Source organism: Sodiomyces alkalinus, assembly GCF_003711515.1.
Source record: "Sodiomyces alkalinus F11 unplaced genomic scaffold SODALscaffold_2, whole genome shotgun sequence".
Classification (NCBI taxonomy): domain Eukaryota; kingdom Fungi; phylum Ascomycota; class Sordariomycetes; order Glomerellales; family Plectosphaerellaceae; genus Sodiomyces; species Sodiomyces alkalinus.
In genome coordinates, this window is record NW_021167080.1 from 3,436,753 (window position 1) to 3,461,007 (window position 24,255).

General features: G+C 50.6%; 9 protein-coding genes across 9 annotated transcripts; 6 read left to right on the top strand and 3 right to left on the bottom strand.

The window, feature by feature from the left end:
* The first annotated feature begins 766 nt into the window (after nt 1–766).
* Nucleotides 767–1,617, top strand: SODALDRAFT_105546 (hypothetical protein). Its single transcript, XM_028606485.1, has one exon. The coding sequence runs from the start codon at nt 990–992 to the stop codon at nt 1,431–1,433; it is 444 nt and encodes a 147-aa protein (XP_028468624.1). The 5' UTR covers nt 767–989; the 3' UTR covers nt 1,434–1,617.
* Nucleotides 1,583–2,393, bottom strand: SODALDRAFT_105561 (Metallo-dependent phosphatase). Its single transcript, XM_028606486.1, has 3 exons — nt 2,004–2,393; nt 1,815–1,939; nt 1,583–1,744 (listed from the first exon to the last, which is right to left on the bottom strand). Exons 1-3 carry the CDS (start codon nt 2,194–2,196, stop codon nt 1,706–1,708), a joined length of 357 nt encoding a protein of 118 aa, XP_028468625.1. The 5' UTR covers nt 2,197–2,393; the 3' UTR covers nt 1,583–1,705.
* A 1,511-nt stretch (nt 2,394–3,904) lies between these two features.
* On the top strand, nt 3,905–5,584 carry SODALDRAFT_330551 (nuclear protein Es2). Its single transcript, XM_028611227.1, has one exon. It carries the CDS (start codon nt 4,043–4,045, stop codon nt 5,390–5,392), a length of 1,350 nt encoding a protein of 449 aa, XP_028468626.1. The 5' UTR covers nt 3,905–4,042; the 3' UTR covers nt 5,393–5,584.
* Nucleotides 5,585–5,649: 65 nt separating this feature from the next.
* Nucleotides 5,650–8,300, top strand: SODALDRAFT_330552 (ABC1-domain-containing protein). Its single transcript, XM_028611228.1, has one exon. The coding sequence runs from the start codon at nt 5,725–5,727 to the stop codon at nt 7,882–7,884; it is 2,160 nt and encodes a 719-aa protein (XP_028468627.1). The 5' UTR covers nt 5,650–5,724; the 3' UTR covers nt 7,885–8,300.
* Nucleotides 7,871–9,192, bottom strand: SODALDRAFT_330553 (DUF947-domain-containing protein). The gene is made up of 2 exons (XM_028611229.1): nt 8,893–9,192; nt 7,871–8,830 (listed from the first exon to the last, which is right to left on the bottom strand). The coding sequence occupies exons 1-2, from the start codon at nt 9,088–9,090 to the stop codon at nt 8,102–8,104; spliced, it is 927 nt and encodes a 308-aa protein (XP_028468628.1). The 5' UTR covers nt 9,091–9,192; the 3' UTR covers nt 7,871–8,101.
* A 6,042-nt stretch (nt 9,193–15,234) lies between these two features.
* Nucleotides 15,235–16,836, top strand: SODALDRAFT_348985 (HAD-like protein). Its single transcript, XM_028613398.1, has 2 exons — nt 15,235–15,782; nt 15,877–16,836. The coding sequence occupies exons 1-2, from the start codon at nt 15,355–15,357 to the stop codon at nt 16,667–16,669; spliced, it is 1,221 nt and encodes a 406-aa protein (XP_028468629.1). The 5' UTR covers nt 15,235–15,354; the 3' UTR covers nt 16,670–16,836.
* A 41-nt stretch (nt 16,837–16,877) lies between these two features.
* SODALDRAFT_330555 (elongation factor 1-gamma 1) lies at nt 16,878–18,866 on the bottom strand. Its single transcript, XM_028611230.1, has 4 exons — nt 18,688–18,866; nt 18,412–18,598; nt 18,122–18,170; nt 16,878–18,044 (listed from the first exon to the last, which is right to left on the bottom strand). Exons 1-4 carry the CDS (start codon nt 18,715–18,717, stop codon nt 17,078–17,080), a joined length of 1,233 nt encoding a protein of 410 aa, XP_028468630.1. The 5' UTR covers nt 18,718–18,866; the 3' UTR covers nt 16,878–17,077.
* An 825-nt stretch (nt 18,867–19,691) lies between these two features.
* SODALDRAFT_291264 (ribosomal protein S9/S16) lies at nt 19,692–21,195 on the top strand. The gene is made up of 2 exons (XM_028608663.1): nt 19,692–20,550; nt 20,632–21,195. The coding sequence occupies exons 1-2, from the start codon at nt 19,791–19,793 to the stop codon at nt 20,721–20,723; spliced, it is 852 nt and encodes a 283-aa protein (XP_028468631.1). The 5' UTR covers nt 19,692–19,790; the 3' UTR covers nt 20,724–21,195.
* A 19-nt stretch (nt 21,196–21,214) lies between these two features.
* On the top strand, nt 21,215–24,073 carry SODALDRAFT_376579 (hypothetical protein; the record flags this gene model as incomplete). Its single annotated transcript, XM_028614828.1, has 13 exons — nt 21,215–21,229; nt 21,357–21,403; nt 21,465–21,746; nt 21,843–22,267; nt 22,323–22,368; nt 22,549–22,608; nt 22,678–23,102; nt 23,148–23,177; nt 23,272–23,348; nt 23,429–23,471; nt 23,580–23,616; nt 23,720–23,747; nt 23,832–24,073. The coding sequence occupies 13 exons, from the start codon at nt 21,215–21,217 to the stop codon at nt 23,949–23,951; spliced, it is 1,635 nt and encodes a 544-aa protein (XP_028468632.1). The 3' UTR covers nt 23,952–24,073.
* Nucleotides 24,074–24,255: the final 182 nt, after the last annotated feature.

The following is a 24,255-nucleotide window of genomic DNA, read 5'->3' on the forward strand; positions in this document are numbered from 1 at the left end:
ATATAGTATAGGAATAATAGCACTTATTAAGACCTCTTAAGATAGTTTAAGGAGGGATTAACGTTATATTAGGAAAGCTTTAAATAGGTAAACACGATATCGGGTCTATTATAATAGGAGTATATAGGATTAAACCTATTATACCCTAATACTAGCGGACCTCGGGAATTAACGCACGTATACTATTATAGGGTATTAACGGCTTTATAGATAATAAGAGGACCTTTAATAGTTTTCGGCAGAGGATATCTACATAGCATTTAGCCGCGATCTTCTTTATATAAAAGGCTTATAATAAGTATAACCTATAAGTAGCTCTATCCCTTAAGACCTTAATTCCTAGGAACTAACGGATTTTATAGCCTCTAGATAACCTATAGCTCCTCTTAAGGGCGGCCTCGAGGCTATTAGCGTTAGTCTTATAATCTCTATAATAGATAAGTCCGATATCGTTAATATAGAAGAACAGGATTAAACCGTCGTGCGCTATAATATTGGGGTTATTAGGGACGGCTATAAATCCTATCTTTTATAGCATACTACTAAATTCCTTTTACTAAAATAGTAGCGATACTCTTAAACCGAAAAGGGCTTTCTATAATAGCAGGACCTTACCTAGCACCTTATAGCCTTATAGTATCTTTATAAACACTTTCTTTTTAAGGCTAGTATTAATAAACATATTACTAGCATCGAACTACCTTATCTCTAGATTAAATTAAGCGGCGATAGCTAGTAGTATACGGAATAACCGCGAGGCTAATATAGCGGCGTAGATATTTTTAGTTTCTAAACGTTTTTATAGTCACATTTATACATAATTACCTTGATCAATTTTGACCTATTTTGTGACGTTTTTGACTCCGCGTTATCTGGCAGACCCTGCCCAACGGAGTACCTTACCTTCCCAAGTACGTAGCCACTCGGAGCGACTTCAACTTTTCCTCATCCACCTCGGTCAGACAAGGAAAGCTTGGTGCTTCAGATTCATGATGTCCACACAATCTCAGGGGCAGAGCACATCCTCAAGCATACAGAAACACCAATTCAACCAAAAATCGCACGAACTTCTTTCCTGCACGGCCAAGTCGCCATCGTTTTCCTATGTGCACCTCGAAGTGGTCAGGAGCAGCCAGGGTCATGCGACGGTGACGGAAACCGACCATCTGCAGATCCGGTCTTACTGCACGTCTGCCCTCCAGCAGTCCCTAGGGGCGACGGGTGTCGCAATTCCCATCGACATCCTCAAGGTCCACGACAATCAGTGCTGGCTACGCATACCACGACAAGACCTGGCCGCCTTCTCTGCATCTATGACAGCCTGGTCGGGAACCCGTAACGGAGGAGAGCAGTCGATGCTCAGGATACGACAGTGCTCGGACTGGCTGGGGAGCATGGTGGGCGCCGAAGGCCAGGACAAACTCTGGGGGTGAGGCCATCCACCGACCTGGTGCATGCACAGAAAATGGGCCATCGCCGTTCTGGCACAATGCGCCGAAATGCTCATCTCGTCATGATTTTCGCTACAGTTGGATATGATGACCTTGTACGAAACTCCATTGTTCTGCCCGCAATGCCATAAGCCGTAGCAGACGTGTGCCACCTGTATGCCCCGAAAAATGCCTTCGCGGTAATAGCCAAACCGGAACACTCGACTCGTACAAATCCATCGCTCCCGCATCAACCCATCAACATGGCCCAAGCGCTACATGAGGGACGACATTAGAGAGCTATGGGCATACGCCTGGAGGAAAGTCAGCAGGATGTTCCGAAGGAAACGGGGAAGGGACTGGAGGTCGGAAAGCTGTGGTTACCATTGGCTTAACGTCGGGATGAGGGACCGCGTCGAACTGCTCATAATGCAGTTTGTAGTCAGGGCCGATGTTGATGTATGCGCCCCTGTTCTCGGTGGAATCGCAATATTTGGGGGCCGAGAAAACTGTTCAAGTTGGGTAGTTAGCCATCGGAGCCAAAGAGACTTATACTGGTTAGAGAATATTTACCTGTGATGCAACGGCCATCGTGTTGGACCTCATAACCATCCATGCGGACCTCGTGGCTCCGAATGATAGCTTCCAGCCCATTGTTCTCGCAGAATCTCTTCGTAATGTCTGGGCCGAATTGCATGCCAACTCCACGCTTGCTGGGGCCACGGCCCGGCTCCTCCTGAGGGTCGGTCCACAGCATCTCCATCATGAGCCCGGATTGTCCAGGCTGGCGCTGCTGGTGTCTGTCGAGTTTCCGGATGTCGTCTAATGTGACCTTGTCATCTGAAAACAACCCTCCGTGAAGGACCAAATATTTGTGTCCAATAAGTGTCGCCAAGGGCAAGGCCGAAAAGCTCTCAGAAAACAACTTGAACACCCTGGGATCGGTTAGCTTGACTTATTCTGCATGGGACGTCAGCAGACGAAAAGCAGTACCTCTCTGTGTACTTGGCCTTGCACTCTCCCTCGAACCCGTACACGCGGTTCATATCATCCGTCTCATGGTTGCCGCGGTTCAAGAAGAAGGCCTTTGGCCGCAGCCACTTGTTCGCATAGAGGAGGAATGCGATCTCGGTAGACCAGGACCCACGATCAACGAAGTCTCCGTTGAAGAGGTACCAGTGCTTATCACTCGGCTTGCCGTTGAGACGGAACAGCTCCATGAGATCGAAATATTGGCCTGGGACAAGAGGTATTAGTGAGTAAGCTCTGCGCGTTTCGTCACACTTGTCCTGTCAAACGTACCGTGTGTATCGCCGCAGACGGTGAGCTTGACATCTTCGGGAACATCCACCTCCACCATCGTAGGCTCATTATACACCAATTCCTTGACGGCCAGGAGAATCTGGAAGACATATTTCCTGTGTATTTTCTTCCCGTTCTTAAACCTTTCCGTCATGTCGTCAATGAATTCCTGTGTCATTTCCTTCTCCAGCCGTACACCATCGTACTCGGGCTCGACCGTCATGGCGTCGAGGTCCAAGCCCTCCGCAGCGGACGGTTCTTCGCCGACTTCGATGGCGGCAAAGAACTCGAGCTTCCGAACGATTTTTCGGCACTCGTCGAGTTTAAGTTTTGCATCTCGATTGTTCGGGTCGAGCTTGATGCACTCCTTGAAATCCACAAGCGCATCCTTGGGGCGGATGATCGCGGTGTGAGCGAGGCCACGACGAAAGTAGGCCTGGGAAACGAATCGGTCAGTACAAGAGGGGTAGCATCCCAAATGTCTGTCGGCGCAAGTTCAACACACCTTGACGAGTCCAGGTTTTAACTCGAGCGCCTTGTTGCAATCTGCGATAGCGTAGCCGTACGCTTCAGACTTGATATAGGCCTGCACCGTTACCGGGCTGTATTAGTCACCGGGAGAACGCAAAATAAACAAAGAAGAGGAAGAAAAGGCGCCCAGACAGACCTGCGCTCGATTGGTGTAGTATGTTGGCTCCTTGCTATTGAGCTCTATCGCCTTCGTATAGAACTCGATCGCCGTGGGCCAGTCATGCTCGGCGAAGGCCTTATTCCCTTGGTTCTTAAGCGCCGTCGCCTGCTCCTCTGCGGAGGCCATAGTTGAATGCGTTGACGCTTAGCTCGTTTATAGTGTAAGATGGGTGACGCAATATATTTCAAGACGTGAAGTTGCAAAGAAAAGCAGATGGCGGATTATGTTCGGAAGTTATGGTGCTGCCAAGTGAGTAGTGAAAATGCAAGGGAAGAGAGCAGAATGCCATAGCAAATCCCCTCCGGCGCCGGTCGAGATAAGTCCGGCAGTGGGCAGTGGGGGGTTGAGGTTTGGCCACCGATAAGAGAGGTACCTACTCTTTATCAGAACCCCCCCTCCAAATTTCATGAGTGGAGGGAGGGGTGAGGTGAGACGCCACCCAGACCTGCAGCTCACGTACCTGCGAAAGCAACTTGGAACCATCCACTTCTCTAACATCACACATCATATTGAACTCCCAACGCGGTTCGGTCCATGCACTTCCTTAAGAGCCCAGCGACGACGCACAGTATTGGTCTACTTCTTTTTCGTCTTTAAAGTCGAGCGGGAAGTTGGCACGATGGATGGAGAGCCAGCCAAATCCACATCACTGGTACGGAAACGAACCGACACCGACACCGACACCGATTTGATACCAATACCACCCCCCGCCAAGAAGATAAAGCGACCGAAGACAGTCATAGAAGAAGACGTGTACACAGATGCCTTGTCGAAGATCATCGCGCGCGACTTTTTCCCTGGGTTGCTGGAACACGAGACGAAGCAGGAGTACCTCGATGCGCTGGAATCCAAAGACTCGGCATGGATCGCGAACGCGGGACAGAGGTTGCAGCGCGTCCTCGCGACGGGCGGGCATCTCAACACACCCAAACCTGGTCTCGGTGACGGCCAACATACACCTTCCGCTCTAGGAGTCGATACGCCCATGACACTTGCCGCATCGAGAACGGACGAACCCAAGGTCGTGGTGGATATGGATATGAGCCTTGCCAGCTTCCAGGCCAAATACACCAGCGAGGACAACGAAAGTTTCTATAAGCTCATGGACAAACACAACCAGAAGAAAGCCGAGAAGTATGCCTGGATCTGGAGAGGGAACAAACTCCCGTCGAAGCAGATGATCAAGCAGGCGGAAGTCGAAGCGCGTCTTGCAGCATCAGGGCGTCTCGTCGACGATGGCTTCCGCAAAAGGAACAGGCTGGCGATCAAGGACGCGGATGACAGACCGGCAAGACCAGATACATGGAAAGCGAATCCCATCAACGGCTTGATGTTCGGGGCCCCCGGAGTCGAGGATGAATCGGGGAGCCCTGCACAGCTGGCACAAGCGCAATCGACAATGGAGCCAAAGTCCATCAACTATCACAACACAAGGATACCAGAACCAAAGGCGGTCGACAGGCCGCCGTCACCAACGCTTTCCGCTGTCAGAGATGCCATTAGCGGAAGACCCCGAACGGACGATCTAAACTCTACTACGGTCGGCGGCGGCGAGACGCCCCGAGTGAACGGGTACGCCTTTGTCGACGACGAAGACGACGAAGAAATTCTCCCGGCCTCCTCTCCGGTAATCGACCTCGGACCGGGTGATTCGATGCCGAATCCTTTCAAGCTGCAGGATCAACGGAAAAGGGAGACTCTGCATCATCGACTTGTCGAGCGCGCTGCCCGGATGAAACGAGAGTCTGTGAAGAATGGGTTGACGGGGAAGCCGGATACGACTCCAGTCCCCAAGTTCCCTTCTAGCCCGAGGGTTGTGGGAGGTCTAACACCGGCCGCGCAGAGGTTATGGGGGAAGATTGGAAGTCCGCGGCCAGGGAGTTTGGCGGAGTCTACGTCCACTGTGAGGAGCACACCACTGAGGGCAAGGGGGTCACTTCTCAAGAGTGTTACCAGGAAGAGCGAATGAGCGATGGATACTCCTTTTTGCAATGCCTAACTAAAATCACGATACCCATGGGGATATTCAAAGCGTCATTCTACACCTTGCGCTGCTGTCGCCCACGTACTGTGTAATTACATTTCGACCATCTGCTTTGTCGGAGACTTGAGGTCTCGATAAATGCATTCTTCCTTTAAAGCAATATACCGTGTAGACTGCATAACGTCAGAACATTCTCGCTGGGTACGGCGATACGCTCCCGCGACTATTCACTCTCGAGAGGGAGACTTCACATCTCACTAAAAGGCAAAAATCGAGATGTCGAAAAGCTGCAAGTAGCCTGCTTTCCCCTTTCCCCAATGAGGTTCGCCGACTTCGCTATCGACTTGGCGGCGGTCGTCAGTGCATCCCGGTCCGTTGCTGCCAAGCACATCGCGCTCCGCGGCCGCCAGCTCGAGAATTTCAGTAAGACGTCAAGTTTGACTGCGAGCCTGAGAACGGGTCAAAACACTGGCCAAAACAACATATCGTCTCCTTCCTTGCCTTCAGCTCGGGGCTCGAACACCGCTGCATCAGCCGTCTCCAGGGTCATTACAAAACAGCCAACTGCGACGCAATCTTCTCCCGTAACCCACGTCCCTCACTCTTCACCGGCCCAGGCACTGAACCCCAAACATGGATCTGGGCTCCAACCGGACACGGGGTCCGTCTTATCTCAACTGAGGGAAACAACCCCATCGAGCTCCCAATGGACCGATGCGTCTTCTCCGGAACTCAAGTCTAGGCACCAGACAGGGTTGTCCTCCCAGTCCGACTCTCCAGCAGAACTGGACTCTCTGCCTCCTGGCGTGAACGTGGACATATTTCACACCAAACGAGGAGCCAATCTTCTCGGAGACCTAAGGAAACGAGAAAAGCCAAAGCCAAAGCTTGTCGGTTTGCCCGAGTTTGTCACACATCCTAACAGGCAACCATCAGATGCAACAGCGACGACACCATCTGCGCCGTCAGAGAATGTGCCGATAGACGACCAGGAATCGGCGCGCAGTGCCACCACTGCCGAGAGTACAGCATCGGTTGGGCATTCCCGGGACACCAGTGAGAGCAGAGGGACGACTGCTTCTGCTTCTGCCTCTGCCTCTGCTTCTCCCGAAGCTACGTCTCCCAGCCCACCCGCGAGTGCCAGACCAACCTACGTGTTAAGGGAATCCAAAGTCCCCGCTACCCGCATCGGTCGTCTTTGGAACTACGGAGGACTCGCCGCTGGCATGATGGGGGGTGCGATCAGCGAAAGTATCGGGAGAGCATTCGGCGGGGAGGGCCAAGGATCCGTCATGCTCAGCGCGGGGAACATGGAACGGCTGGTTTCCAAGCTATCGCAGATGCGCGGGGCCGCGCTGAAGATGGGCCAGATGCTCAGCTTCCAGGACTCCAAGATGCTCCCGGGACCGATTCAGGAGGTCATGCAACGAGTGCAGGACCGCGCAGACTACATGCCGTCTTGGCAGCGCGACAAAGTACTGGCTGCCAACCTGGGGCCGCAATGGCGCGATTTGTTTGAGGAATTCGAGGAGAAGCCCATCGCTGCGGCGTCGATCGGCCAGGTCCATCGGGCGGTGCTCAAGGAAGGCTCCAAAAGGGTCGCTGTCAAGATCCAGTTCCCCGGCGTGGCTGATTCCATCAATTCCGACCTGGATAACCTGTCTATCCTGCTGACGGCCACCAAGCTGCTTCCGAGGGGTCTTTACTTGAACAAAACCATCGACAACGCCCGGCTCGAGCTGGGCTGGGAATGCGACTACGAAAGGGAAGCGACCTGCCTCCGGCGCTACCGGGAGTTTCTCGCCGACGAGGGAGACACGTTCGTGGTCCCCGGGATTTACCCGCAAGCATGCGGGAAGCAGGTTCTCACCATGGATTTCATGGACGGCATCGGCGTGACGCGCGTAACGTCATTCACGCAGGAACAGAGGGACTGGATCGGCACCCAGATCCTGCGCCTGTGTCTCCGCGAGATCACCGAGTTCCGGTTCATGCAGACCGATCCCAACTGGACCAACTTCCTCTACAACGAGCAGACGACCAAACTCGAGCTTCTCGATTTCGGCGCCTCTCGCGAGTATCCGGAGGACTTTGTCGCCCAATACGTCCAACTTCTAGCCGCCGCCTCGCGGTCGGATCGGGAGGCCGTCCGCCAGCTCTCCCAAAGCTTGGGGTACCTCACCGGACACGAGAGCAGGGTCATGGTCGAGGCGCACGTGGACTCGGTGCTGACGCTGGCGGAACCCTTCTTGCGCTCCGCCCCGGAAGTGTACGATTTCGAGGACCAGACCATCACCGAGCGGGTCAAGGCGCTGATCCCCGTCATGCTGCGTGAGAGGCTCGCGCCGCCGCCGGAGGAGACGTACAGCTTGCATCGGAAGCTAAGCGGTGCGTTCCTGCTCTGCGCAAGACTGGGCAGTCGCGTCAGGTGCCGCGAGATGTTTGAGAATAGTCTGAAGAAGATGGGGTCTCCATGATAAAGTGGCTCACGGGAGCCAGCTATATGCCACGCGCTGTACTGCCATGGTGTATATCATCATGTATCATCATGTATCACCAGTGTTATCGCTAGAATAGACTACTACCTTGCAGACAGAAGAGACCTATCCCTGTCCGGGCCGGTGCTGTGCTGTGCATCCAAAACGTTTTGCTCGCTTCACAAAAAAAATGCGCACAGCATCCAGCAATAAAAACTCAACGTCTCCTCTGCAACTGATCCAGTTCTTTCTTCTCCCTCCCGGCCACCTTCTTCCTCTTCCTCTCGATGACGCGGTCGACCTGCTTCTTCTTCATGCCCTTGAACTGCTCCACCAGCAGCCTCTTCTTCTGCTCCGACTTCTTGAGGTAGAAGGGTTTCTTTCCCTGTTTGACGAGCTCCTTCTCCTGCCGCCGGTGCTCCTCCAAGATGCGGCGTTCCTCGTCCTTGCGCAGCTCCGCCTTCTTCCGGTTTTCCATGGACCCGAGCAGCCGTTTCATCTTCTCCTTCTCGGCCGGGTCCTTGGTTTTCTTGATCTCGGCCCGCAGCGTGGTCATCTCGCTGTCGCGGTACTCGTCGAGGAACGCGTACGCTTTCTTGGCCTTGGCTTCGTTGAAGCCCGCGCCGCCGCCGCTGATGAGGGGGTCGAAGCGCGGGTCGCGGGCCTCCAGTTTGGGCACGGCGATGACCTCGCGCTTGCGCGACACGGGCCGTTTGGAGGACATTTCCATAGGCGCGTGCTTGGAGGAGCGCTTGCCCGGCCCGCTCGTCTTGGGTCTCGCGTCGTCCGAGTCGGATTCGTCGCCGTCCTCTTCGCTTCTTGTCTCGGAGGTGGCTCGCTTCTGGCGCTTTCGTAACGGCGGGATGGAAGCTTGGGCTTTGGCCAGGGCGCCGAAGGAGATGGAGGATGGGTCCACCTTGGATCGTGCAGGTGGAGGACCGTCGGACTAATAAAAGAATGGTTAGGGAGATTGGGAACCTACACCGCACCGACCTAGAGCAACGTTACCTCTGACGCGTCCTCATCATCGTCCTCATCGTCGACATTCTCCCCCTCTAGATCATCATCCGACATGTCTGGCTCGGTCTGGTCATCGTTGTCGTCGAGGCTCTCGTCAAGCTCTTCGTCCGGCACCTCTTCTTGTCGAGGCCGAACACGACGCTGGAGTCCCTGTAAAGGTAGTTTTCTCTTTTGTGAATTTGCCATTTTCAAGAATTCTTCCAGAGGAGGAAAGCTAGACAATAGGTAAGAGTGATAAAGGTGGGAGCATCGAGATCCTCTGTCCATATAGGTTACCTAAGAAACGTCTTAGGTAGGATGTGCACCTTTTAGCGTGGGGATATCCTGGGTCGCATTCCTGATAAGATAACACGGAATATCTGTCAGATAAAGCGTAGTCAAAATCGTCACAAAATAGGTCAAAATTAATTAAGGCAATTATATACAATTATAACTGTCTCAGACCGTTAGGGAAACGCTGCCACCGTATTTTATATAGTGCAGATAAGCGTCCACCCGGATTATACTCTTAGTAATCCGGCCTATTATGTAACTGAATAGACTATAGTCTATTCGATATACCCCCTAATCGCTCTAAACGTTAGTTAGGCGATTAAAGCTATTCGTAATCGGTAGATAATCCAGCTATATAATCTATTCGCTATAGCCGCCCTTAAATTCATCCTCCAGGTCCTCTAAATATTCTATCCGGACTTTCTCTAGCTATTTCTGCTATAACCGTTCCCGTATATCCATCACGCCCACCTAAAACCTAAATATCTTAAATTTCTCGCCGTATAGCGCCTTTATTAATCCGTCTACTACTATTTCCGCGCTTATAACGTACGTTACGAGTATTTACCCTTATTCCTTTACTTAACGTAATTAGTGGCCGTGGATATCGATATAGCGGAGGCGCGTTATTAACATACTAAGCTCTTAATTAACTAATCGAATCGTTTAGTTATTATCGTATAAGATCCTTAATTCCGGATCGTTAAATTCCACTCCTATACTAAGTAATAGGCGTTATATAAAGATACCCTCTTTTACACCTTATACTAAAGCTAATAGCTCTGCCTCTATTATTAACGTCGTGATCGTATCCTGCTTATTAGCGCGCCACGCTATTATACCGCTAAATAAGCGTATCACGTACGCTTAACTACTCTTTTAATCAAGAGTATTATCGGTAAACGAGGCGTTAGTATAGATTTCGATAGTATCGCTACTCCCTAATTCTAATATAAACGATTAACTATTAATTAGATAGAGGATTAGATAATCGGCGGCCTTATAGTAAATAGGCCCTAGATTAACGTTAAACCGGTATAGCCTAGATACTATAAACGCGATATTAGGCCGCGATAACACTACTATGTATAGTATAGATCCTATCTTCCGTTAATAGCTTTTAACGTTAGTCGAGGTTCCTAAATAAGGCAGTAGCTCTATAACCTTAATTAGGTGCGTTAGGCGATAGTTACTACTATACTTACTATTCGGCTTTAATAGGCGTTTTAACTTAGTAACGTAGTCGCGTTATAATAGCCAGATTTTACGGGCGATACGGTCGCGTATAACCTTAATACTAAGAAACTACTATAGAGGATCGCTACCTTATAGGTTATAGTAGCATTATAGGTTATTAACGGCCTACTCTATCTACGCCTTATATTATTCCTTATAAGTAATAACGATATCGTTAACACAGAAGAATAGGATTAAACCGCGGCGTAGAAAATAACACGGTTCTTACGGCACTATCTAGAAGCCGTCCGCTAAAAAAATAGCCGAAAAGTGCTTTTACTAAAGTAGTAAAGACTCCTTAAGTCTATATAACGCCTTTTTTAGGTATAAACGACTCCTAAAGGCTAAAAAGCCTAGCGGCGGGTATATAAAGATATCGTGGGGGAGGGGCGCGTATATAAACGCGTTCATAACGTTAAATTATAACAGCATAAGGTTAAATCGGGCGGTAATAGCTATTAACGCGCGGAATAACCGTCCGGCTAGTATTACTACGTATATCTCCTTAAATAAGAATTAATACTATTAATCTCCTCGCACTATAAGCCGTATCTTATATTTATATAGAAATCCATACTTATTAAACTTATATATTATTACCTATATCGAATTAAGAATCCAATATCTATCTACTACGGACGCCGGCACCTATATCCATAACTCTATCTCCTCGTGGCTCCGTAGGTAGTCTTTTTATACCTATCAGAATAAGTGGCCGTAAGGGTATAAGGGTATATCGCGAGGGTTCTTCGGAGGAGGAGGGAGGTCTTTACGCTGGATCTTTACGGCCGTCGGGGTAACCACCGGAGCACCCGCCGGAGTAACCGCCGGGGTTATATTTCCCGATATAGCCTCCCGGGTTATACTTCCAGTGGCTACCGCCGGGGCTATAGATTCGCAGGGTATCGTTAAGCATCGTTATAGCGCTATAGACATAAACCTTTTTAACCGTAATTTAGTTAGCGGAATCCTATTTAATATATATATTAGGTACGTAACGGCTAGCGTTAAATACTATAACCTAATAGTCTCTTTTCTAGCTATCTCTTTATCGAATTAGTTACGCTCCTTTATTTAATAGGAGCCCTATAGTCGTAGCTATAGAGGTATTGTAGCACCGTGTTCTGTTATCCTAGAACCCTATAGCCGTAGGGGTATCACGGTTTCCTAATATAACGGCTACTATTAGCGCTATAACCGATAGCGGGGCTACTAGTAGAGTAGGAAGTAATAGATCGGGCGGATATAAACGGTAATCAGGCGCTATACCGGCTAAATCACACTATTTATAACCTAAATCTTATCCTAATTAACTCGAGATAGCCTCCTTTACCCCTTTATAGCCGGGTATTACGGACTATAACCTTAATAGTAAAGCCGTTAAGGAAGGGGATCCGGGGGCGTGTATCCCCGGATCTAATAATTTAAAATAAGCAGTTATATAAAGGGGGGGGTCCTTAGCTTATACGTCCGTAAACGGCCGTGAATCTCTAGCCCTCTCCTACTTAATCTAACTAATCAGGTCTTCTAATTACTCCTTAGTTAATTAACGGAGGTCGTCCTTAAAGGTGGCGATATCGCTGTTAAAAAAGGCGCGTTCGTTAAAATCTATATCGCGCGTTCGAATAACGCGGTTATAGCGGCGTAGGCTAGGCACCTAGATACGGAAAATATTAGTGGAATCGTAGCCGATAAGATAGCCGATATAAGCGCGAGGAGCGATACGATTTAATAGCTTATTAATAGCCTTTTAGGCGTCCTTTATTATCGCGTACGCCTTATAGCCGTAAGCTCGAAGGTATAATAAAATCGGCTTCCTTTTAAAGAGGACCTCGTATAGCGTTCTCTATTCCTTATTATACTGCCTTCGTGGCGTACGGTTATAGACGTACGTAGCCGTGGGAATAGCCTTAAGCTATATAAACGACGGTAGTTTTACGTGGATATTTATCGCACGACCTTTTAAGATAACCACGGTAGTAGCGCGTTCAGCACCCCCGTTCTACGCTTAAGTGTCGGCAGTAAATGCCTCTAAAAGGATACCCTCGTCACGCAGGAATTAGGTGATATCGTAGGATTAAGTTAGCTCGTTATCAGATTCGAAAACGCGCACCTTAGAGCCTAATTAACGGTTTACCTAGGCGAGGAATTCCTTAATTATTATAAGGATATCCACTGCTAGCTTACTCTTTATAATATAGGTGGCCGTAAAACCACTATAACGGTCGGTGAAAAATATAAACCGCGAGTCCCTATCGGATATTCTATTAAAATCCGTGCAATTAATCGCCTACCGCTCCCCTACGTAAGTAGGTACGGTATAAGGACGCCTGCTAACGTGCCGTTTAATCTTTATAAGCTCGCAGGCCTTATAGTCGATAGTTATTAGTCCCTTTATTTTAACCCCCTACGTCTACTCTTTTAGGTGCCTAAGCGGTTTAGAGCTAGCGTGCCCTAGTTGTAGATACTATAGGATGCCCTCCGTAGTGCTTAGATAGCGTATCGTCGATTTATAGATAGCTTTTCGGGTGGAAGAAGAGCCTAGAAAAGCAGCCGTAGATTAGTTAGAGGGCATGTATTTAATAACGGTTTAATCGAAACGGTGACTTAGCTAGCATAGTATAGATCTATCGGAACGCCGAATACAGTTATTTAGTAGGTTCTAATCTTATTAGTATTCTTAAAGGCGTAGGCGTTAGTTAAAGATTAAATTATAGGTAAAATCCTCGCAGTATACGACGTTTAACAGCCTAAAATCAAGGCCTTCTATTAGTCCGTTTAATCTCACAGTCACGTTACCGTAACCTTTAATAGGCAGGGACGAACTGCCTATAACCACGTAATCTCCCGGCGTAGCGGGTATAAAATCAGAAAAGCGGGAAAAATCGTTAAAAATATAAATAATAGCACCGGAATCAAGGATAGCAGAGGTTCGAAAAGGGTAGCTAACAGTAGTGCCAGCCGTAAAGGTAGCGGCGTAGGAGACGCCGCTATGGACGCTACTATAGTTAAGTCACGCCTCTTTAAGCTATACAGAATCCCGGCTTATATTCTTCTTTACCTTCTTTACAGCGCGCAGTTCTTCTACTTCCGCGCGTAGTAAGGGGTCGTATTTAAGGATCCGTTAGACGGTTATTTTAGTACTCTTAAAGGGTATCTAATCGTTATATACCGTATCCGGGAATAGATAGAAGCAGGCGTTAATATCGTGGCCAGGTATAGCATACACGCGGCAGATCTAACCTCTCTATAGAGCAGATTAACAGTATTTAGAAAAGGAACGGTTAGCTAAAGCAGCTAAAGGTATAGCTATAGATACCGCGGTAGTAGGATTCTTAGCTTTATTCTTCCCACGGCCGCCCTTCTTATATAGCTTAGCCGTGGCCTCTAAGGTATCTTCACCCTCTTCGCTTCTAGTATATAGTACAGGGAATACTATAACGCGGTGGCTACCGCGTTTTCCTTAGTCTTTAAGTCTAGTATTAATATACTTCTAGCTAAGGGTATAAAGGTCTTCGGGTATAACTACCTAGTTATCTATAAGGCGATCCTTAGCCTTAGTCTAATCACGGCCGGTATAGGGGCGTATACCTCTAAAGAAATCTATAACCTATATATACATAGCGGGCTTTAAACTGGTATCTTCATAGCTTTACAGTAGTAGCTACCACTTATCTAACCACTCCCCGAGCTTCTTAAGGCTATTCGCAGGATAACGAGTATACTCGATATACTCTTTATAGGTATCGGTTTAGCGGGTGGCCAGGTACTAATCCGTATCGCGTTTAACCGCTTTATATACCTCGCGAGGTATACCTCCTTATAGCAGTTATCTACGGCTTTAGTCGATAGTATTAATCTGCTAGGTTAGTATAGCGTTAATCCCCTTTAGGTAGCTATCGTATTACGTCTATAGGATCTTCTAGCGCGCGATTTCGACGTCGTACGCTTTCTGGCCAGCGTCCGTAAGGTCGAGATATTACGTAGGGGTACGCCTAGACGTTATAAAGGGGAAAGAGTCGTAATTCGGTATTATAGGCTCCTCGGGTAATTAAGTCGGATCGACTAGGCGGAGAAACCTCTATACGTTATTATAGGTGGTAACCGATTCGTATAGACGTCGCTAGAGCCCCTAATCCTTATAGGTTTTATACGTAATAGGGCTAAGATACGATATCTTAATAGTTATTTATAGATTAACACGCTATATCGGCGTAGCTAGATAGCTTCTTAAATCGGTAGTAGTGGTAAAGGTAAAAAGGTAGGTATTTCACTTAGTAAGTAAGACTCTTAATTATCAGATAAAGCGTAGTCAAAATCGTTATAAAATAGGTTAAAATTAATTAAGGTAATTATATATAATTATAACTATCTTAGACCGTTAGGGAAACGCTACCACCGTATTTTATATAGTGCAGATTCTGCAAGCGTCTACCCGGATTATACTCTTAGCAATCCGGCCCATTACGTAACCGAAAAGACTCTGGTCTGTTCGACAATATCTGGACAAAAAAAATTAAGAAAAAGGAAAGGCCGTTCACGTTCGCAGATGCTGTCCAGGACAGGCAAAGGACAGTGATTGGCCTGGGTTTTGTACTGCGACCCAAATATCAATACACTGTATGCAGAGGCGCCTGTACAAGTAATAAAAGTACTCGTCACCGATTGCTGCACACAACTTGCGGGTTAACTACCTTCATTTATGTACCTTGAGAGAGAAAACTACAAGTATACAGTGCGTATAGGTACCCTGTAAACTCATCTCCATGCCCGACATCGTCGACATCTTGCGCATTATATTATCATGGAAACGCCAACAACCAACAAATAAAACTCGATCCCAGATCACTCACTCGTGTTATACCATAATTAAATTTTCAGGGAGCTCATACTGACAGCCCGTCGTATCTCCTCCGTCTTAGCTCTTCTTTTGAAAGATTCATGGCCCCACGCCTCAGCAGAGTCCTAGTCGGCGCTCTCTTCTCTCAGTCCGCAACATCCGTCGCTCCAGTTACGCAGAGGGTGAAGCAAGCAGTTGCTGTTCATCGCGTTTTACTTCGCACAGTTACACGGCAACGTAACGCCTTCTACTCAAGCCGTTTGCCTACATCACGTCTCAAACTTCTTGACAGCAGAACCATATATAACACCGTCAACATGGACAGCAACAACCCTTCCTTCAACATACCCTTCCCACTCCAGTTTCCCCCTCAGGTCGCCGGATCCCAGTTTTCTTCTCAATTCACTCAAAGCCACGGTTTCTTTTCAGCCACAGCATCTTCATCAACACATTCCCACCCCAGCGACCCAATACCGGAGTTCGTACCTATCCCAGTCTGGCTTCCTTCTTCAGCTGAGCCGTCATCTATGTACGATCCCACCCTGCCTCGGGGGCGAAGCCCTACATTCTCTCAAACCGATCCGCTACTCTCATGACCTCAGACTTACTTACCAAAACTGCAGAAGACCAAGCATGGGCGGCGCGAAGGTTCCGAAGGGCCCAAAACGCAAAGGCCCCAAGCCTCGCCAGCAAGAAGCGCCGCTGCCAGGAGGACGCAGCGCAATCGTAGCTCCATCGCCCCGGTCCGGCGGCATCCCCGAACCGTCCCGCGCCTACCTCGAACAATCCGCCCTGCCACCCTCGCTCCTCCCTCGGCCCCGTGCCATCCTCGTGGTAATGGACCTCAACGGCACGCTCCTCTTCCGTCCCGATCGCCGCCAGTCCCACAAGTTCATCGAACGCCCTTTCGCCCGGGACTTCATGCGGTACGCGATCAGCACCTTCCGGGTAGCCGTCTGGTCGTCCGCCCGGCCGCAGAACGTCGCCACCATGTGCGCCCAGCTGCTCGGCGGCACCGACTCGGCCCACCACAAGCGCCTCGTCGCCGTCTGGGGCCGCGACAAGTTCGGCCTCTGCCCCGAGGACTACAGCCAGCGCGTCCAGTGCTACAAGCGCCTTGCCCGCCTCTGGGCCGACCCGGCCGTGCAGGCTTCCCACCCGGATGCCGCCCGCGGTGGCGCCTGGGACCAGTCCAACACCGTCCTGGTGGACGACTCGCTCGAGAAGGCTCGCTCCGAGCCGTTTAACCTCTTGCGCATACCCGAGTTCTCCGGCGGAGAGGAGTCCCTGCATGTGCTGCCGCAGGTACACGACTACCTCAACCTGCTATGCTACCAAGCCGACGTCAGTCGGTACATCCACACGCATCCGTTCCAGCTGCGGCATGATTACACCCTCGAATCACCGTCGGCCTGATTTCGCTGCATGTGAGATCCGTCTCATGCAAATCATCCTCCGTGATAGGAGGAGGTAGGGAGAGGGGAGGGGCTTTGAGGAGAACTTTTACACAAGCGACCAGAGCTCGTCCCATGCGTTCATACAGATCATCCTACACTAGAACTACCAGGCCACGACTTAAACCTTGGTCACCTGATATCATAATAACAACTCAGCGTGAACCTTTTCTTGTCATGATCAATTTTTTTTATTTGTGGATAGCAAGACTCTCACAGCTTGCTCTTGGCATGATCGCATTGCCTACAGGAAAAAAAAGTCGGGCTCATGAGAATCATTTCATTGCATGGATTGCCCTTTCGTAACCTCGTAAACATCCTGCCATGATCCATCATCATTCTCACATCACACTCCCGTCCGTACACCTTTTTATTTGATCACCTTGCCAGCGGCAGCGGGGTACTCCTTGCCGTTCACAACCAGCGGCTTCTCGCCTTCGAACATGAGCTCAACATACTCCCTGTCTTCGGGCTTTGTGGGGTCGAGCTTGGTGAAAGTGTAGCTCTCGTGATCAGGAGCGACGTCGAAGGCAGGGAGGTAATCCTGACCACGAACGACAGCAGCGCCCTCAATGATCGAATCGTTGTTCACGCCATAAACCGAGGCGCAGCCGAAGACGTACTTGCGCGAGGCTTCAAGACGGGCATTGAGGCCGCCGATGAGGTTGTTGGACATGAAAGTCAAGGTAAGCTCATCGTTGTACTTGTACTGGAGCTTCCAGAGCGAGTACTCCTCCCAATTCATGTTCTCCCAGAACCACTTCATGGCGTCGGGAGTGCTGCTGTTGGAGTACTGGCGCTTCCACTCGTCCAGGGCAACCGAAGGCTTGCCGAGGGCCTCTAGCGGGTGCTTGGGCTTGGGCTTGGGGGCATCCTCATCTTCAGCAGCAGCAGGGGCAGCGGCGGGCTTGGGGGCGGCCTTGGCGGCCTTGGGAGCCTCGGGCTTCTTGGGCGCGACGTTGGTCAGCTTGGGCTGGTCAAGGTACTGCTGCTCGCCGGCAACAGCCGTCCAGATGTCCTGGTGGACGATGGTGTTGTACCACCGGGTGGTATTGGGGTTCTGCTGGCGCCACTCCTTGCCGAAGAAGAACTCGAAGCCGCGGCTGATGATGCTGGCGGCAAAAAGGTCGGCAAGGGTAATACGCTCGCCAACGAGGTAGGTGTTGCGAAGGAGGTGCTCTTCGACAACAGAGACGGCCTTGAGAGCGGCCTTGGAAGACTCCTCGACAGCCTTCTTGTTGTAGGCGTCAATGCCCAGGAGAGGGCGGTACCAGCCAGCCAGGCGAGGAAGGACCTCGGAATTAGAGAAGGACAGCCATCTCAGGATAGAAGCATAGCTGAAAGGCGGAATTGGTTAGCTTGGTATGTTTCAACAATCGCCCCTCGAGGCTGGGAGGTTCAGGCTAGCACTTACTCCTGCTTGGTCTTGCCGAGGAGAGTGGTCTTCTCGTTCTGGGAAGTAACTGAAGAAGGGTGTTAGTTCACACCTCAAGAAGCTGACTGTGAGAAAATTGTAGGAAAGCCAAATAAGATCAGAAAGTAGAATCTATCCACACTGCTTGGTTCGGACAGGGATAACTGTAAAAATTGAAGTCTATATCATCACGTGGGAAGGGCAAGGCAATAGCGATGCAACACGCTACCAACCCCATCGGGGGCTCGTTGGAAGACCGAGGGGTTGCACAGGGAGTTGATAAGACGTACGGTAGATAGCGACAGCGATGACCTCGGAAAGGGCGAAGCCGTCCTCGCCGACGAAGGCAGGGATCTTGCCAAGAGGACTGGCCTTGAGGTGCTCGGCGGTCGGGTTCTTGAAATCAACCTCAACGAAGTCAAGGTCAAGGCCGTTGGCATTCGCAATGACCTTGAGCACGGTGGTGCGGGGGTTGCCCTGGGAAGCGGAACAAACGTCAGCAATTGGTTTCCGACGAAGTGACCGTGTTGCCTCGAAGCCATGACAGAAAAGAAAGAAGTTCTTACCTTGATGCCGAAGAGCTTGCCGAAAGCCATCTTTGCTCGAGTTGTACGAAGTATGACCTGTCAAGAAAATGGAGGAGAGGATGAAGAGGGGTGAAAAAAAAGGAACAACCTTCCACTGTGGAGGGGAAGGGGGGATAAAAGTTTACATTTTTCCCCTCTCCTCCACCTCGGAATTTTAGATGGAAGGTGTGGTGTCAACTTTGGGTGACTCTTTTTTTTCTCTGACGAATCTGAATTTTATGGGTCCCGGTCTAGCCCCACCAGCTTCCCAAGTCTCCGAAGAAAGAGCGAACGCCATCCAATTATCCGTACCTACTCCGTACTTGTATGACATACGCGCGCACGTAATGCAATGCCACAAATACGAATAGGTAGTGGCTGGTTACATAATCGCTGGTGTACCTTATTGAGCGCCGCGCCTTTCCTCCACTGAACATGGCGTGTGCAAGCTTCGTCGAGACGCTCACCAATTCGACGACTCACTGCACAGCAGAAGTTCTTAGGGGAGTCCCCTCATTTACAGCCCGGTATACATAGTTCTTACCGCATATCAGTACACCAATCAGACATGCCCCTTTTAACGCAGTTGTCACGGGTTTTTCTGTGCTAGGTGATGTGGCCGGGGTCTATGTATATGATAGGTACCTTAGCGAAAAGAATTTCTGCAACATCACTGCTGGTGGCTTTCGATAGAGCCTGGAAACTGAAGAAGACTGGACTCCGTAATCCGGACTATTGCTACCTGTGTACATCTGCATCCCATTTTCCTCTCGGCCAAAGGATTAGGGATGGCTAACGAATCCGTCTTGATACTTCGTACGAGGTGCTATCCAAGTAGACCCACAGTTACATGTGGCTGTGGTGGCGTAGCACCTTCTTTCTATTTGCTCAGCCCCACAAGCCAATTGAGGATTTCGGGTTCACCAGCCAGTGTCGGATTGAAAACTCACGACAGTCAATACGACAACACAACCGCTGCAGGAGGTCGACGCACCATGTCAACACTACGCCACGGCCTCCAGAAACTAGACTGCCTTCGCCAGCTGGCGAGGCCGCGTCTTCAGCAGCCGCAATGGCTACCTAGGGCCCCTTGCAAAGTCGACATGAAGAGCTTGACAACAAGCGCAAGAAATCAACAACCACGAACCGAAACCGAAAGCGAGGACGCCTCAGCCGGATCCCTCATCGCCGGCTCCCGGAAGGGGCCCTTCGAAGGCGTCACCCACGTTCGGCCCATGCCCGTGTCGCCGTCCTACTTCTCTCGCGAGCCCCATTTCACCGACTCGATCGTCCGGCTCGCCACGCTCCTCCACCGATACCAGAACCTCCCGGTCGTGGCACCGGACCAGGAGCGAAAGCCGCAGCTGTGGAAGACGCTGCTAGAATACCGCGTGTACAGCGGAGAACCCATCAAGGCGCTGCAGTACAGCCGGGCCCTGTCCATCGTCAAACGACTGCATCAGATCGACCCCAAGCTGATGCCGGCCGAGGTCAAGGACGCGCTCGTCGACTTCGAGAAGGACATTGATCCCTTCTCCAACGTCCCCAAGCCTATCCCTGTCGACAGATTCGGGCGCGCTGTGGGTGTCGGGCGGCGTAAGACGTCCACGGCGCGGGCCTGGGTTGTCGAGGGCACCGGGGAGGTGCAGATCAACGGCAAGCCGCTCAACGAGGCCTTTGGTCGCATCCACGATCGCGAGAGCGCTGTCTGGGCGCTCCGCAGCACCGACCGGGTGGATAAATATAACATCTGGGCGCTGGTAGAAGGGGGCGGCACGACCGGCCAGGCCGAGGCCCTCACCTTGGCCATCGCCAAGGGCTTGCTGGCTCACGAGCCGGCCCTCAAGCCGATTCTCAGGCAGGGTGAGTTCAGGATTCCGAAGTTGATTTTCCTCTTCTTTCTCGTCTTCGCTTCATGATCACTAACCATGGTTTCGTTTATAGCTGGCTGTATCACCCGCGATCCCAGAGCGGTCGAGAGGAAGAAGCACGGTCACGTCAAGGCTCGGAAGATGCCCGCTTGGGTCAAGCGGTAGAGCGGAGGAAGACAGAAATACAAGACCATTCATGGACATTGTATGCCTTGGAGGCAGAGACAACCAGCCAAAAAGTCGAGGGAGGCGGGGGCCGTTTGTTCTTCCGCCCATCGATCTGTACAATCATTCGTTTGTAATATTAGGCAACTGCGACAAGCGCACTCGCGGAACATGTCAATTTTTTTGTGAACGAATACTGTGATGGGCAGGCCGTGTTTCGTTGCAAAGCATTATGAAGGGTAGTAGTGATGCTGGGCAACCGAACATTGTGAGTTTGGAGTTGAGCGCAAGTCCGCTCGCGCCGGGCTTGAATAGGAGCAGATGGGGACAGTGACAGCTTCATAAGGTACTTCATGCCAACAAAACTCCGTTGGCCCGCGGGTTCGCCTTTGCAAGATGGCCACGTTTCATGGCCGTGGTGAAGGTGTTGGTTTCTTCAGCATACCTTAACTAAGGTACCTTATCTAAAGCCTGCCCAGGGGGGTCACGCGATGGTGCCCATCCAGGTAAGTCTAGTAAGGTAGGTAGCGAACTGTGACGTCCGTCAGGGTTATGGAAAGGAAGTACAACGTAAGGTAAGAACGACTGTCTGGGAAGGTGCGTCTCTCTTCCTCACGTCTCTCTTCCCTCAAGACCAAAAAGGTGTGCCAACAATCGAAACGGACCAGGAATCTCTTCTCGTCATCCACTCGTTAAGAACCGGACCTCTACCATCATGGCTGACAGATCTAACGGTTCCAGAGGTCATAGCATGATGCTTACGAGAACGACGAGACATACACCATGGCCGTCTCTGCCCATGGAGATACGTCGCAGGATTTTAGAGACCATGGTAGGCCAAAAGTCGCCAGGCTGGGCCTCTTTAGCGTCTGTCTGCAAGGAGTGGCAGCTCGTCATCGAGAAGTACAACTTTCGCCAGCTTAGGCTGCATCCATCATGCCTATCCACACTCTCGCGCCTTAGCATCTGCCGCAGGGAGCTTATCCGTCACATCTTGCTCGACATTGAGTTGCTCCCGTTCACGTGTCGGAGCTGCGGAGAAAAGGAATCAAAGTCTCATCATTATAGAAACAACGCTATCTTCAGTCGAGGTGTCCGGGAACTGCTTTGGATTCTTAGCACGTGGGGAAATGGGAATGATTTCACGCTAGAGCTCAATGCCCATTCGCCTAGCGACTCGGAGCACTGGTTCAAGCACTACCATTTCACATCCAACGGCAGAGACGACGAAGACGTGACTTCCACCCAGGTAGTCGATCCTAGCCGGACTGACATGTTGCATGGCTGGAGGGAAGGCTATCAACTCATGCAACCTCCTCTACGAGCTTTCCTACGACTCTTCGAAACGACCCTTTTCCTGCCTTGGCGAGCACGAGTACCCCCAGTTCACATAGTCAAAAGCCTCATCGTGCGACGACAATTACGCCGCTGTCTTCTTCCCATAACGCTTCAACAGATATTGGAGCACCTCCGAGGCTTGGAACATTTGGTCCTGGAGCTATGGCGGGTGTGTGATAAGTGGCACGGAGCATCTAACGATGAGGGTGCGTACACCTCCAATACTTACTTCACGTGGGTGGTCATTGACATGTTTCCCAGACTTCGCACTCCTGATTCGGACACATCTTCCCCAGACCCTCAAGGTGTCACACTCAAAAACGTACTACTACACTAAAAGAGAATTCTCTAATGTGTAGGTACTTCTTGAGGTATACATAGTTCAACACAAGGCACTATCGATATTTGAAGATTTCGACGAGAACTTTCGTATAGAACTACAAAAATACGCCGCGGGGTCGCCTACAGTGCTGAATTATGATCCCAGGGCCACAAGTCCCAGGTTGGGCGAGGCTTTTGTGTCCAGAAGCCTCCACCTCGAGGAGCTGTCCGTTTCCTATATGATTGACGCTGAGGATTTCTTTAGCGCCTGTGTACCAGACCACACATGGCAAAGTTTGCGGTCGTTGGCCCTCACATCGCGAGTTCTGCAAGACCAGGAACGACGCCATGAGATATACGCTCTCCTGCTGAGCGCCGGGACCGCAGCTCTGCAGATGCCCAGACTACAGCATCTTGTGATCTGGAGCGAGTCCCACGAGAAGGCGTGTGCCTTTATTTACCAGGCCTACCAGGCAGACAGGCGAGCTGCTTCTATCACCTGGCGTTGTACACTGGGCTTGGAGCTTAGCTGCACGACTCCCGTGATGGAAGTGTGGCAACGCGTTGCCTCGAAATCTCATCCGTGTGTACTGCACATCGCCGAGCAGTGGATCTTCGAAGCCGTACTGTCCCATGGCGATGCAATTCATCATTTGAACTTGCCCTGCAGCGTCGTTACCCCTATATCTCTTCGACAGATGCGGAAAGAGGCGGATCAGAGTATTAAATACGTTTCCCCCTAGACTGACACTTGGGCTCTTGCAGGAGATGAGGGCCAATCCTTTGTTTTATTGAGTGGCTTTCCTCCATCAGATACATATGTACGATCAGCATGTTTTGAGAATGTTCATTATTATTGTGATCCGAGATGGGAGCTACATGGTTTGAGTCGTTGCTGGCCAGGGGTCCACGGTGGTATTTTTTGGGCCCGACTGGGGTGTTATCCACGGCATGACGACGATACCAGTGATGAGGGCGCTAGTCCTAATCAGTGTGAATACATACATTTGTTACGGTACAGGTAAAACTGAGAACCCGCATGCAAGTCGTCCCCCATGCAAGACAGCAGAAGCGGGAGGAATATGTACGGTACGTTGTACGTTTGTATGTACGAAGTACCCAGGTAGTCATCAACTGGATCGCGACCTGCATTGATGCATGGGGGGGTTTGACCGCCGGCATGCGTCTTCGGTCAAGGGTATGACATTGGGTGCTTCTACATTCGTACCTTGGGGTACGTAGAGGACCAAGTTGGACGTCTGCGAAATACACGGGCAGACAAGAAACTTCCCTATAAGAAATCCGCGCTCCATATAAGGTCCCTATCGCCTGTCAAGCCGCTTCCACCGTCCCGCACCTGTGCTTGTATGTATGCCTCAAATTTGTCTTTCTCATTTTACGAATCGAAGCTATATATTCTGCATGCGGCTGCGGCTCACATCATTACAGTTGCGTCTCTTGCAGCAGGGACAGAATGTGGCGGTCGACGGTGCAGGGACCCGGAATCAAGCCGACGTCCAAGTCGAGAACAAGGCGCGTTCATGCCCAACCGTCCTCGGAGATTCCTAAAGCGTCGGCGACGATGGCTGAGTTCGACGAAGTACACGTAAGGAACGTGCTTGGTATATGGGTGTGTACCTAGGAGGCATAGCACACCCCCTCCCGGGACACCCACCTCAGTCCTGATCGAATTACTGGTGGGGAGCATTTGTCTCAGAATTGTACCAAATCAGCCCCATCCAGTCCTTTGGAGCTCCCGCGCCTCTTCATTTCCGCCCCTTTTCTTCTCACTAGGTATTTTAGTCATTGCAAAGGAATCCCGTGCTAGATAATCGCCGGTACACAAATATAACGACGTTCTCCGTGCTCTCCC

Excerpts from the sequence above, each read along its gene's own strand:
- SODALDRAFT_330555 (XM_028611230.1), bottom strand. The coding sequence starts at position 18,717 with ATGGCTTTCGGCAAGCTCTTCGGCATCAAG. Across the intron at positions 18,599-18,687 it reads GCAAGCTCTTCGGCATCAAG|GGCAACCCCCGCACCACCGT; the intron begins GTAAGAACTTCT and ends TCCGCTTCCCAG. Across the intron at positions 18,171-18,411 it reads CATCGCTGTCGCTATCTACC|TTACTTCCCAGAACGAGAAG; the intron begins GTACGTCTTATC and ends ACCCTTCTTCAG.
- SODALDRAFT_330552 (XM_028611228.1), top strand. The coding sequence starts at position 5,725 with ATGAGGTTCGCCGACTTCGCTATCGACTTGGCGGCGGTCGTCAGTGCA.
- SODALDRAFT_330551 (XM_028611227.1), top strand. The coding sequence starts at position 4,043 with ATGGATGGAGAGCCAGCCAAATCCACATCACTGGTACGGAAACGAACC.
- SODALDRAFT_348985 (XM_028613398.1), top strand. The coding sequence starts at position 15,355 with ATGGCCCCACGCCTCAGCAGAGTCCTAGTCGGCGCTCTCTTCTCTCAG. Across the intron at positions 15,783-15,876 it reads TCAGCTGAGCCGTCATCTAT|AAGACCAAGCATGGGCGGCG; the intron begins GTACGATCCCAC and ends CCAAAACTGCAG.
- SODALDRAFT_105546 (XM_028606485.1), top strand. The coding sequence starts at position 990 with ATGATGTCCACACAATCTCAGGGGCAGAGCACATCCTCAAGCATACAG.
- SODALDRAFT_291264 (XM_028608663.1), top strand. The coding sequence starts at position 19,791 with ATGAAGAGCTTGACAACAAGCGCAAGAAATCAACAACCACGAACCGAA. Across the intron at positions 20,551-20,631 it reads CAAGCCGATTCTCAGGCAGG|CTGGCTGTATCACCCGCGAT; the intron begins GTGAGTTCAGGA and ends TTTCGTTTATAG.
- SODALDRAFT_330553 (XM_028611229.1), bottom strand. The coding sequence starts at position 9,090 with ATGGCAAATTCACAAAAGAGAAAACTACCTTTACAGGGACTCCAGCGT. Across the intron at positions 8,831-8,892 it reads ATGATGAGGACGCGTCAGAG|TCCGACGGTCCTCCACCTGC; the intron begins GTAACGTTGCTC and ends TTCTTTTATTAG.
- SODALDRAFT_105561 (XM_028606486.1), bottom strand. The coding sequence starts at position 2,196 with ATGATGGAGATGCTGTGGACCGACCCTCAGGAGGAGCCGGGCCGTGGC. Across the intron at positions 1,940-2,003 it reads CGATGGCCGTTGCATCACAG|TTTTCTCGGCCCCCAAATAT; the intron begins GTAAATATTCTC and ends CAACTTGAACAG. Across the intron at positions 1,745-1,814 it reads ATCCCGACGTTAAGCCAATG|GCGTATGCCCATAGCTCTCT; the intron begins GTAACCACAGCT and ends ACTTTCCTCCAG.